The sequence below is a fragment of the Drosophila yakuba genome, chromosome 2L (assembly GCF_016746365.2).
Source record: "Drosophila yakuba strain Tai18E2 chromosome 2L, Prin_Dyak_Tai18E2_2.1, whole genome shotgun sequence".
NCBI classification, from domain to species: domain Eukaryota; kingdom Metazoa; phylum Arthropoda; class Insecta; order Diptera; family Drosophilidae; genus Drosophila; species Drosophila yakuba.
In genome coordinates this window covers 20,677,155-20,690,424 of record NC_052527.2, presented here as the reverse complement: position 1 = coordinate 20,690,424, position 13,270 = coordinate 20,677,155, and the positions used below count along the sequence as shown (strand labels likewise).

Genomic DNA, 13,270 nt, shown 5'->3' with positions numbered 1-13,270 from the left:
ACAGCCGTTTGCATCGTATGCAAAATTATGTTCAAATTCTGAATTTCTAGCTCATAAGTCTTTCACTCGCACCCCAATATTCCGTCACCTTTCCCTAGCAATTGAAAATCAAACGGAAATGACAAAAAAATTGGCAAAATAAAAACACTAAGGTTTTCGTTTATGTTTTTGAATATTTTTTTGTTTTCTTATTTTTGTTTAAACTTTTCATATATTGTGTACATTTTTCTTGCTTTCTTTTTTCCCCCTGCAGAAATAAGGTAAAAAGTTAAAAATAATCTGTATTTCGATAGTTTGTTTCTTTACATTACGTGTAGAACTACAAAACAAGGTATTTATAAATGTAACTTTGTATATTTGTATAATAATAATTGAATATGCATGCTATAAGGCATTTAACTAAAGTCTACTGTAAAAACGAATCTAATAAAGAGTTTATAAAGCCGGGATTATCCATGGATTCCATTGGAGCTTTCTCCTGTCCGTCTTCGATATTATGAATAAAAATGTTAAAGAATTTTATTTGTCAAAGTGCAGACTATATTTAAATAGAATTCTCTTCTTCAATGCATTTCGATCGTTTGTTAAAGTTATTTCCATATACATCCATGATGTCATGCTAATTTTAGTTCGTCTTTACACAAATTCATCTTTATAAATTAAGTTGACTTAAAACTAAAAATATGTGGCTTTATGTGTAGGCGTGTATATGCGTGTGTGTAAATTATATTTAAACTAGAATTAGTAGTAAAAGTAAAAAATTGCACAATTCAAGTAGAAAGCTACGTAAAATATTTGATGTCTTCTTTTTACATAATAAAAGAATCACTTTAAACGTTAATTCTTTTATTAATATTTTACAGTGTTCTTATTTTCGATTTTTAACACAAATTTTTACTAAAATTAAAATAAATTTGATTTAAGTTAAAATAAGGCCAACAATTTAAAAAAAATTGATTAAAAATGTACATTCCAAAGCAAAAAATCCTAAAAAAAATCTAATAAAAATTATTTTGAAAATTAATTGCATTAAATTTTGTTTAACATAAAAATTGCCAAGGTAAACAAGTTTGCACGTTTTTGTACTGGCTTCCATAAAAATTTTGATTTTGCCAAATTAGGTGGATGAAACTTATGGTATTATGAAATTTCGAATTACCAATGTAAATTTTTAAAAATATATATTGAAGTCTTTTGGTATTTATTTATTTGTGTGGGTTTTATCAAAGTGATTGAAAACTATTTTCCACCAAAAAGTGTTTGTTAAACTGGAAATTAGAATATATTTTAGATTTAATACCTTTTGATGCCTTTTGGTTTTTGAGTAAGACTCCAATCACTTTCATTTCATTATCCTTTGTTTAGATTCAATATCAAATTTTTTTGAAAACATGTCTAAAACAATGCCAATAATAAAGGTTTTTTCTGCCAAATATTTTTGGATAAAATTATAAGAATTGAAATTCTCTTTTTTAAAACATATAAAATATGTTACTTGTTTTTTTAATATTTTTTTTCATGTCGCCTTTCATTATGATTAAAAAATATTTATAAAATCAGTCCAAGTTTTGCGTGTTTTTTAAAGTGGTTTGTTTTTAATTATTTTAAATGATTTTAATTATGGTGGATGATAATGTTATTATCATAACTTTTTGTTTCATTTAACAGATTTACTCTCTTCTCTACATTACGAATTTAGAGTTATAGTTAAATATTATACAGTTGTTTTCATTACGTTTAGAGTTAGTAATTATTATTTTATATATTTTTTAAATATAAACAATCTTTATTCTCTTCTCTCTTCCCCTGTTCACACCCTACTGTCTGTTTTTCATTTCTGATCTGTTTTGCATGTAGTTTGGAGGATCAATTTAGTTAACAAAATTCGAGAATTGATCGTGAATCTGATGCGACACGCATTAGGTCATACATCCACCAAAAAATTTATTCTAAATTTGATGATTTTCAATAGTTCTCTTAAATTTTTTTTTCTCCCTGTTCCTTAACGAGTTTGTCCAATTGTGGTTGAAGATTGGTTCAATTAAGCTTTAGCGTAATTGTTAATAGGCCGTATTATATATTAATTTGTATGAATAATCTTTAATATTTGCAGGCTTAAGACTAAATAACTGCATTTTACGCTTGTCCACTTATTTATCCACTTTTTAGTATTTAGTTCGGCTTGAACTCTCTAGAGAGAACTCCCTTTTTCCCTATATCTGTGTGGTTCAGCTGCGCTTTTTACTCCAGCAGGACGTCGATGTTGGGTTGGTGATGTTGATGGAGCTGCCTCTGCGTCTGCTATGCAGTCGTCGAGTGCTCCGACTTGACCGCTACTCCTCCAATAAGCTGCTCTTGGTGCGAGTGCAGGGCAACACCCATCAAGGCCATCGCCGTCTGAGCATTCGCATACATGCTGACGTTGCCGCCCACCGCGACACCGTTGCCCATCGGTACCGCTGATGTAGTGGAGCTAGCGGAAACGGCGGCCGGGATACTGCTGGTGGCCGCCGGCGTGATGGGTCCTGTGGCCGCACTTCCGCCCATGTATTCGCTGCTCGTACTGACCGCCGACAAGGAGCCAGAGGCGCAAACGGAAGCGGTTACGGGAGCGGAAACGGTAAGGAGCTGTGGCTGTGGTTGAATCTGCGGCTGAAGTTGCGTCGAAAGCGGGGGCTGGAGCTGAGGTTGCAGTTGACCTTGCAGCTGAGGCTGCAGCTGCGGCTGTGTCTGGTGCTGGGAGTCGTTCTGGGTCAGGGTAGAGGGCTGGGGCTGAGGTTGATGCTGGGCCGCGGCTGCCGCCGCCGAAGTGGAGGCAGAGTCACAATCTATGCCGGCGGTAATGGCGCCCCCAACTGATGCTCGCATACGCTCAGCACGCTCGAGGCGCTCGTTCTCCTCTTGGGTAATCTGAAGGTGCGACTGGACCGAGGGCGGGATGGCATGAACGTCCCAGATCTCCTCGAGGAACTTGGGCAGTTTGCGGTTTTTGAGCTTTAGTGAGAAACACATCTCGGCGTTCTGGTTGCCCAGCGTACGCAGCTCAGTGAGAATCGAGAGCAACTTTGCGTAGAAGACGAGGCTCATTGAGTCGCCGCAGTGGCGGTTGAGTATATAAATGCGTAGAGTGTCGATGTAGTAGCTCTGGATCGCTTCGACTAGTTGGGCCTTCTCCAGGCCCGGCCGGTCCGAGAAGATCACAATGGCAGTGAGAAGCGCGTATTCGACGTTGTCTACCTTCATCGAGAACATTTGGCGGCAGAAATGCAGCAGGTCTTCAATGTTATCAGCCATTCCGGCCATTTTGTAAGAATCCCGCGTATAGGATCTATTATTCGCGAAGAATATTGAGTCCGAGCTGTGGTCATAGCGCCGTGCCATACGCAACATCATCACCTCCGACGAGCAGGCCTACACGTTAAAAAAATAAGTTTATAGTCTTATTGGTTAAACCCAGTGATTTCGATAATACTCACCTTTAGTAACGTGATCTGGTCCTCCTGGGGTATTTTTGTAAACGCTGGTAGACCTTTAGCAAACTCAACAATCAACTGGACCGTGAGTATGGTTATCTCGGTAATGTGCCGAAAGCTGACGTCCGTCTGGCTCTCGTTCTCATCGGGTTGACTCTGCAAAACATAGAAAGGAATTAAGATTCAAATTATATAGTAAATTTCGATCTGACCCACCATTATACGTCTGAGATCCTCTTCAGATGGCTGCTCATAGCCATCCTGATACCAAATTAGCTTGTATATAACGGCCAACTGATTGTACGTTAAGGAAGGTATATTGCGCGCTTGACACTTGGCCAATATTTCATCAGGTAGTAGCTGTACCGGAAATTGAAAAGTATGGGTAAGTGGGAGTCTGGTTGACATTAAGATCGGAGACTAAGAAATCCTAGTTACTTGTTAGAACTACATTACTATTATATTTCTATTACATTGCCATTACTATTATTATTCACACTACGCTGGTATTTATGTTCTAGCGGCAGCTTCCACGACTCTTTGCTTCTGCTATTGGGATTCTTTATTACTATTACTATAGACTCTTAATATAATTGATTATATTGATGTCTCATTACTATTAGAATTGTATTATGTTACCACTATAAAAATACCACTAATAATATAAAATATAAAATAATTGATATAGTAACTATTACACGTCCGTCCTGTCCGACACCGTTCCACATCGGATACAATAATACACCAGCGCCTCTGGCTGGGGAAACTGCTAACTTCACACGAACCTCGACGGGCAAAAGGGGAAAACATACACGGTATCACAATGGACCTCTAATGGTCTAAGTGGGTCGGATAACCGAAGGCCGGTAAAAACTAACCTAACCTAACTATTATATTACTTTAAGTACTACTTTCTAGTAATATACTCTTATATTATTATGACAACGGTTGGGGTTTTATTATTTCCATTTGTGATCTATAATCTTTTTTGAGTGATAATTGATATAAACCCTTACCGGAATAGTGGCATGCTGGGGCGGCTCGCATGTCATAAGGTCAAGAATCTCTTTCTTAACAAAGTCGTGGGCGCTACCAGAGCCCAAGCTGCCGTTGCCGCCGTGCTGAGAGCTGGGCGAAGTGGTCATTTTGTCTTTTTCCTTCTGGGCCTTCTTTTCCCGCCGCTTCATTGCGCACTGGTTTTCCGGGACGACGCACTCTGGCCGCATGCCCACGGCCAGGCACTTTTTCAGGCGGCACTCCTGACACTTACGCCTCATGTACATGTCCATTTCGCAGGCGCGGCCGAACTTGCAGCAGTACACGGCGCTCTTCGTAACGCTGCGTCGAAAGAAGCCCTTGCAGCCCTCACAGGTGAGGGCGTTGTAGTGGTAGCCGGAGGCCCTGTCGCCGCAAACCAGGCACAACTCCTCCTGCACCCGTGGCGCAGGGCCCTTCTTGCTCTTCTTCGCATCGCAGCTTTCGTTCGCCGAATATCCGTTCAAGCTGCTCGAAGGTGAGAGATCGTCGCGACCTGTGCACAAAAAAAGGGGAAACAAACCTTATTTATTATGGGGTTTCTTTAGCAACGATCCATAAAACATAAGACCCAAATAAATAAATTTTCTTTCGGGGAGTTCTATGTTCTCCGCCATTTGCATGTTTTGCAAGCTCCAGATCCAACTGGAACTCGTTTGCTTACTAATCAGCTTTGCTGTATCAGATAACTGGCAAACGCAGTTTGGGAACGCCCACCCCCGCCATTGTCCCCTCAGAAATTTAAAATTCAATTAACGTTGTCGCTGAAAGTCAACGAAAATCAGCCGAAATCAACAAAATGATTGGTTGGATACAACAACAGGATAGAACTACAGGACTCTAAAGTTATATTATAAGTTTTAACAGGATCTATTGATCTAATTTTACAAAATATTACCCATTCGTTCAACTACCTTATAAAAAAAGGTCAAAAGTGGAATACCTATGTATTTCATTATACCAACATAATTCTAAATTTCAAATCGGATGTGCTATTAATAATTCTTTCTATTTTCTTTAATAGATCACCAACAATATTATCGATTACATTTAAACTAGGTTCTTTGTGGGAATTCGGGAATATTAAATGGCGTTAGACATACATCGCGAAGATAATCACACTTTCGGGACTTCCACAGATATAACAGAACATCAAGTGCAATTTTCCCCACGCTGTAGCTATTTGCCAATAAGGGGAAAACAAAGGATAAATGGATCGTTGGGCGTTGGTAGCGCATAAGTACGTGCTGCTATTGCAACTGCAACAGAAACAGCCACAGAATTGACAGTGACAGCAACAACTTTGGCAGGGAAGGCTGGCATAGAAGGCACTTTAAGATACGAGAAGCAGGAAAAATCGAAGTCGAGGCGACTAAGACGTCACTTGGGCACAAATGCCCACGAATGCCCTCCTTCCAAGTGTACCACTCCTGCTGCGCCTTTCTTCTCAGGCCTCAGCTGCAGCTGAGTGCAACGCAGTGCATTGTCGGCATAACACAGTTTCTAACAACCGTTTTCCCCCCTTGCCTTAAAATAAATACCAGTACGCCCCATTGTCGAGGCTTTTGCTACAACTACTTTCCCTCCCCTGCTGCAGTCGCTGCGTTTCAATTTCACTGCCAGCGTATAAAATAAACGACGGCGTCATGCTAACTTTGTCTGCTCCAACGGCTCATGGAAAATGGGAAAGACGCCAACTTGACTGTATCTAAACTGCACTCAATCTCCAAGTTTGTTTGTGTGCTCCGAAGTATGTAAAAATGTGGAAAACTGCTGCTGCTCTTGGGGGGAAATCGCATCAATAAAAGAAAAACCGGCTGCTCCAACAGGATCGCCAAAGCTGAAATCAGAGCCAATGTCATCCCATGGGATCACCACTGTAGATCCGATGGATCACAGATAAGTAGGCGCCAGGTGCCAGGAGAAGTGTATTGAACATTAGTTTTATGCACTGCTTGTAATTATTTTCCTGCACTCAAAAGCAGCTTGCTTACAGATACAATAACTTACCACTCACGGACCCACAGAAAAGATACATTTCTTTTGTTTTTATTTGTGAAGCACAAAATAAATGCAGAACGGCAATGATGAAAGAAATAGACGCCAAAGCAACAACAGTGCAGCACAAATGACACCCCCAAATACACCCAACTGCTTACCACCCACTCATTTGGAGCTGCTTATGTTTGGAGTTCATTGTGTTATTGTGTTTAGTCGCTCGGTCTCCGTTCCCTATTCCGCTTTACATACCCACATAACCCATGTAAGTGAATCTACCGACTAAGACGTCACCGGGTTGGCGGGGGACGAGGCCAGAAAGCTATAGCTATAAATGAACCTCTATGTATGTATTTATGTATGTATGTATGCACATTGCCAATACAGCAAGCGCCAGCGTGAGCTTTACAACTTACTCTTCACTTCTGGTGGGGATCTCACGCCAGAATAAAAATCTATTGAATATACAATGATTTTCAAAATCAATTCAATGTGTTTCGCCAGGGAAGAATAGAATTTAGTTGTGGATCACAAACCTATTCTGTAGCTATTTTATTAAAACTAAGCCCAGTGCAAGTCTGTCTTTAGGAAAGTTTTCGCGCTATCGAAATTACTGGAAGGCAGCCAGCACTCCATTAAAAAAGCGAGTTGCTTTTAGATTCTGCACAGAAAATACACGCAGTGTATATAATTAACTGTGTTCGTTAATATGAATCTAGTTGGTCTAGCTATGTATTTATTTGGTTGCGGCTAAGCACTGGGCGCCCAGCACTTTGGGTTCTTTGCGTCTGTCTCTCTCTGACACTCTCTCGCTCTCTCTGCGCCTCTTTGTCTGCTCGTGCATTCTCCCTCGTGATGCACGCCCTTGTTGAAAAACGCTGCAGAAGTGTTGATGTAGGCCTCGAAAATATGCAGTTTGCCTTTGGCATTGCCACTGTCACTGCGGGCGGCGCACCCCACCCACCTACGTGTGTGTGTGTGAGTGCTGTGTGTGTGTGAGGAGAACGGATTGCATGTCGCAAAAGCTTTCGCAGTGGTATAGGTAAGTTCTCCCTTCTGGCGTTGGCTTCGTTCGCTGCATTTTGCATCTCATTTTGTCCGTTCGCTTCGCCTTTTCTTTGCTGTATTTATCACACGCTTTTTGTGCTAGGCAAAGAAATTAAACTTTTTGTTATTGCTCCTGTTGTTGTTCTCCCCTTGTTTTTTGTTGTTCATAGGGCCGAACTGCTACAGCAAAACTATCCCTTTGTATGCATTTCTCCCGCTCAGCTGCGTGTGTGCTGTGAATGTAATATTTTTAAGCGGATTGTTGTCTGTGAATACACAAAAAGAGGCAAAAAGGAGACAGCCAGGTCGCTTTGCAAAGAATAGAGAATAGAGCGGCAAAGTAAATAAGTTTAAAGTCGGGGGCCGCCCACCACCCCTTGCATATTAGCAAGTTTATGCGACGAGCCAGATTTGCACGATTTGCAGCTTCGAAATGAAAGCCAACCAGGGATGAATAGTCGACTTTTGATGCACAGTTGATATTTGATCGAAAAGGATAAAGCAACATACATATGTATGTACATACAGTTTCATATCATGGGGTGTCGGAATTTTTTTTAAATGACAGAAAAAAAAGAGATTTTAAACCATTGGGCTAAGAATATTTGCTGTGACTTTAACATTGCTAACAAACTTTTCTTTTGAATGTTTATTACGCCAAGTAAAACGAGTTTCTCCGTGATTACATAAGCGAAAACCGACGACCCTAAATAAAAATAAGTTGAGCAGGCCCAACTAACCACCAAAACTGCGGGTTTACCCACAAAGGGGATGATTACTGCAGGTGGTTGGGGTTGAGGTTGGGGATTCAGGGCTGCTCCCCACTCCACCTTGGCTTTGGCCGTAGCTATGATGATTTGTGATGGCCAACCGGCCGAGTAGCTAAGGCCGAAATAAACCCATTCCGCTCAACCAAACCCACTGGGGGCATTGTGGTTTGTTCGGGTGTGTAGAATCAAAAACTGAAAAACTGTACTACCGAAAGCGCATGTCCGATGCACTGTCTGCAATTCTCTCCGTCTATCTCTATCCCTCTCTCTCTCTCCTTCGCTTGTCCCAGTCGCGCGCCTCTTCGTTTGTTTGGGGTTGCACACGTTTTTCTGTTCCACGGGGTTCTCTAGTGCAAGGCTGCAATTTATTTTGCACGAGTTTGTCAGTTGTTAGGCACGTTTCGCTATTTCCGACCCCCGAACGAACGCTTCGCCTTCAGGGAGCTTGGATTATATGGTTGAAAAATTGATTTTTTCAGTTCGTTGGCATGTTGCCGCCTAGCCATGTACTTTCATGTTCCTGACCAGGGGCAGGGACACGGACATGGACACGAATCCAAGTCCGGAAGAAGGTTGGGGGATGCACTGTGTGCAAAAGATGGCTGAAAAATAATTTTTAGCCTACTTTACGCCCAGGTCGGCATTAAGACGAGGGTCGTCGCTTGACCTTTTGTGAGTTTTGAAACGCATTATTTGGCCTTTTTCTTCTTCTTACTGCGCGGAGTTTTTGTAGTTGCAAGAAAGCGCCACTGGTTTCATTTGGAGAAAGCTGCAAGCGCCTTATTAACGAATGCCATTTAAAACATTAATATGGCTGTGTTGGCAGAAAAATGGGAATTATTTTTGTTAGAATGTTACCTGCTGATGACAATAGGTAAAACTTGGTTTCAGAACTAACCTTTGGTATTTCTAATATGATCATAATTTGCCTGTGATTCCAAAGATTGGTAGTTTACTTTTCCCAAAAGCCCTGAGTATTGTTTAGCTTTACTAGTGATATACTACCCCGCTTTACCACTCTGTTCATTTACATTATCTAAATTCAGATTCCCCCTCTGCTGTTTTGCGGCTTATATACTTTAAAGTGGGAACCCACTGCTTTTAAAACGCGTTCCTTTTTTAATTATATGTGTTTGCGTTTATGTGCATCATGTACACAAAAAGCGCCTCGTGTAATGTTGCATTCGTGTGCGAGGCACTGGATTTGTTTACAATTAGCTTTTTATAGCCAACATATGTTGGACACATCCATGTGCGATGCTTAATGTACGAGACTTTGCCCCGCGGCATCATTTACCATTGTTGGGCAGCTTCAATCCCGTCCAGATATTTTGGTATGTACATGGGAGTGAGGGATGGCTCTGCGGGAAACAGAAGCGGGCTGCTACACGTAAGGGCAAAGAAAAGCCCAGCAAACAATGGAGCTCAAAACAAATGGCTATGGAGTGAAGCCATTAGGAACACAAAGCCCAAAGTGAGCTAGGAAAAACGAACTCGGAGAATAAGAGCTAAAATAAATGGGCACAGAAATGAAGAAGTTTCAGGGTAGCCAACAAAAGCGTTACCGTCAGTTCTATCGCGATGTTTTTTTTTTCCTTTTACACAGGGTTTATTTGTTAGGATAAAAATTTGAAGTCTGAAAAATTGGTAAGCGCTACTAAATGCATTCCTTGTTCTTCTAAATATAGATATAAAAAGAGATACCGCTATAGTCGAGTTCTCCGACTGTCACATACCCGTTACTCAGCTAGTGAACAGAAATTTCTTCTGCTGATCCTGATCAAGAATAAATACACACATATCAAGAATATATATATAAGTACTTAAATATTCCTTTACGGATTACCACCCCAATCGAATTCACACAGACCAGAATCTGCTCATTGCACCTCGATTAGTGAAGCGATTCAGCTGCTATGCAAAGTCAGGCATATAACTTGGGTTCAAGTGCAGTTAGTGGGGACGCTATTAAAATTTCAGCAAACGGAAGTAGCTTATTAACTGTGGAAAAATAAAATCCAAACCGAAAAGCCAAGCTTGGCATAGAACCTGAAGCGCAGTTATAGTTGAGTTTTAATACGACCTTGTTGCGGTAGGTAAAAGTAGTGTACGACTTTGCCGCATTCTGTCTGGCGTGTTCGTTTTATGGTTATTGTTATTATATTATCAACATGTTGTGCAGCATTCGAGCACCCCACCATCCCAGCACCTCTTCGCCCACTTGCCAGCTGGTGATTTGTGTGGCTTTGTCGTCTTTGCTGCAGACTTATTAAATACCAGCTCATTGTTGATGGTCAGTTATTCTTCTATTCAGCGAACGGACGACGACAGACGTTGTTCTGGCTCTTCAGCGATGGACGATGTATATTAATATTTTGCAGTAGTAACTTTTTGTTTTTTTAACTGTCTAGAGTGCGTGGGCTAGTCTTCGTCCTTGAAGTATTTTAGGTCCCCTCCCGCAGGTGGGGGCTGATAATGCATTAAGTGCGAAACTTAAATCAAGAAGGATAACATTTGAGGAGGAAACTTATTTGCCATGCTTTAATGTAATTTTTCCTGTGCTTAATTTATTTTAGACGTCTACAACTCGTTACCTAACCTTTTACGGTTGTTCACTTGCGCTTTTAAGAGCGGTAATATTTTAGATATTCTCAACACCCAGCGAACTCCACTCTAATAAATGTACAATGGTTTATACAAAATTTAAAGCAGTTTTTCAGGATTTCATTTTGTTGGTTTTGGCTATGGCCACAGATTAGACAATTGTAACCAAATTTTCCAACCAAAAAACGTAGGGCAGATGAGGATTCACTGGGCATGTAAACAATTTCTCGCTGAACGTTGCCCGCGGCCGCCAACTGTGCGTATGCGCGATTTCTTCGGCCCTTGGCATTGTGGGAAATTCTTTTGTCAAGTGCAGCAAAAACATTTGAGTGTGTGTTTTTTTGTATGGCGTATTACATTACAAAGTCGTCTTTGGTTGTAAAACGAATCGACAAACCCTCTCGAGTGGAAGAGGACAGGTGGCGTTTTTAAGCGGTAAGTTATTCGCTCGATATTACAAAATTCATTTCTAAGAATTTTAAATTTATGCAAGCATAATTTTTGCGATTATGAATTAAACTTTCGGCTTATGTACAGTCACGTAAATTAAATGCTGGCGGGAACTATAAGAATGATTCATAGATTGATTTAAAGATAAATAGGATAGTTAAGACACTAAACAAAGCCAAGAGGCTATACTCGTCTATCCGATACCCGTTACTAGTTTCACGTACTGTATTAAAAAAATATATAGCGATACCTGTTTAGTTTACATTACCCTCTTAACCTAATTTTAATAATTTTTTATACATTCTACTCATAAATTAAGTCGTTTTCATTATGAAGTATTAAGTATTATATTATACACTCATACATATATACACTTGGAAAACAGATTATGAGACTTTTGGCCTAACAGTAACTATCGTTCTTTGAAAAACAAAAATCCTGATATAAGACATCGCACTTTTAGCATTTTCAACATTTTTTTAGATTAACGAATTATGTGGCAATTAGGCACCAATCAGTGCAGTTTTTTATTAAAAATAATTTTATTTTTGGCGTTGCTATGTCAAAATGTATGTCAAGGGGGATCTTGTCAGTCATAGGATTTCTGCTTGTCAAATGTTTTCGATCTCAAAAAGAAATCGCACGAAGGCAGCTGTGAATACCTATTTTCGAGTGTGGGAGTCATTTGTCGCAGATAATTTCTATATCGGCACACAAGCACCAGTATGTACGGCAAGATACAGAAATGGCTCACTGTGAGAGCCTTACCTGGTCGCGAAAGGGAAAATGTTGTTTTCTTTAGAGCATTGACTGTAATTTTTCTTTACTTGCCAAGAACAGAAACCGATATTTAAATGAGCAAAGGTTTCATACAGCACACGGCTAGGTGTAAGGTCGACCTACTGCATGCTGCTCACATTACATTTCCGCGGCTATGCCACAAAAACAAGCTAAGCTTCACAGCTCAGTACACTGGCCACTTTAATTACAGGCAAGAGACGAAGCCTAAGGTAAGCGATTTTCTTGGCCAGGTAAATGAAACCGAGACCCAAGGTAAAGCTCGAAAGCATCGAAAAACGAGCGAGAACTCTGAAGTTGCTTTCGTCCAAATTGTTTTTATTACTAATTATAAAGATGCGATCATCGCAGGCATCATCATCATTGGCAGCAGCAAAATGCGAATTAACCAGAGTGACTTGAAGACATTTTATAATACTCTAGGAGGCAGTTCCGTTCAAAGTTAGCTAATAACAGAGGGGAGTAAAAAAAATTGATAAAACTTTGTCAAATGCTACAGAAGATCTCAATAGGACAGTGTAATTGACGCAGAAGTGGCATAAAACGAGTTTTTCTTAACGGATAGCCTCCATTAATACCACCTCATTAATATCCCCATTAATACCAATTCCAAAACAAGAGAGAACGCTATGGTCGAGTTCCCTGACTATCAGTCACCCATTACTCAGCTAGTGGAAGTGCGGAGAGACTTCAACACTGACAGTTTTTGTAGGTTTGTGGGCGTGGCAAAAAATGTTCCGTCAAATCGATAGAAATTTACAAGACTAATAAAAAAATAAAAATATCAAAACCTTTTTCAAAAGAGTGGGCGTGGCAGCTTTGTGCGGTTTGTAAGCGTCGCAAAAGGTTTTTAACGCAGGTTTTAAAGGGTTCGCAAGACTAACAAAAAAAAAAAAAAAAAAATCAAAACATTTTTCAAAAGTGCGGGTATAAAAATTTAGCTGGTGAAATTCAAATTAAGTACGAGCAAAAAGACAGATGGCAACGCAAAAAGAAATATATAGCTTGTAGAAACAAAGCAGACAATTGTAAATAATTCAGCATTGAATCAATTGAAAACTAGAAATGGAAAAATGGGCGAGTGAAGCAAAAGTG

The 13,270-nt window shown here is 40.1% G+C and overlaps 1 protein-coding gene across 3 annotated transcripts in view; it reads right to left on the bottom strand.

Moving 5' to 3' along the window:
* Nucleotides 1–263: 263 nt before the first annotated feature.
* LOC6529075 (ecdysone receptor) overlaps nt 264–13,270 on the bottom strand; it is a 60,608-nt gene continuing 47,601 nt past the window's right edge. For all 3 annotated transcript variants that reach the window (XM_015198673.3, XM_002090052.4, XM_039371507.2), the window contains 4 exons: nt 4,490–5,004; nt 3,690–3,833; nt 3,477–3,629; nt 264–3,411 (listed from right to left, as the gene is read on the bottom strand). In XM_015198673.3, the coding sequence (XP_015054159.1) occupies nt 2,302–3,411; nt 3,477–3,629; nt 3,690–3,833; nt 4,490–5,004 (1,922 nt within the window). In that variant the 3' untranslated portion in view covers nt 264–2,301. The remainder of the gene's footprint in view (nt 3,412–3,476; nt 3,630–3,689; nt 3,834–4,489; nt 5,005–13,270) is intronic.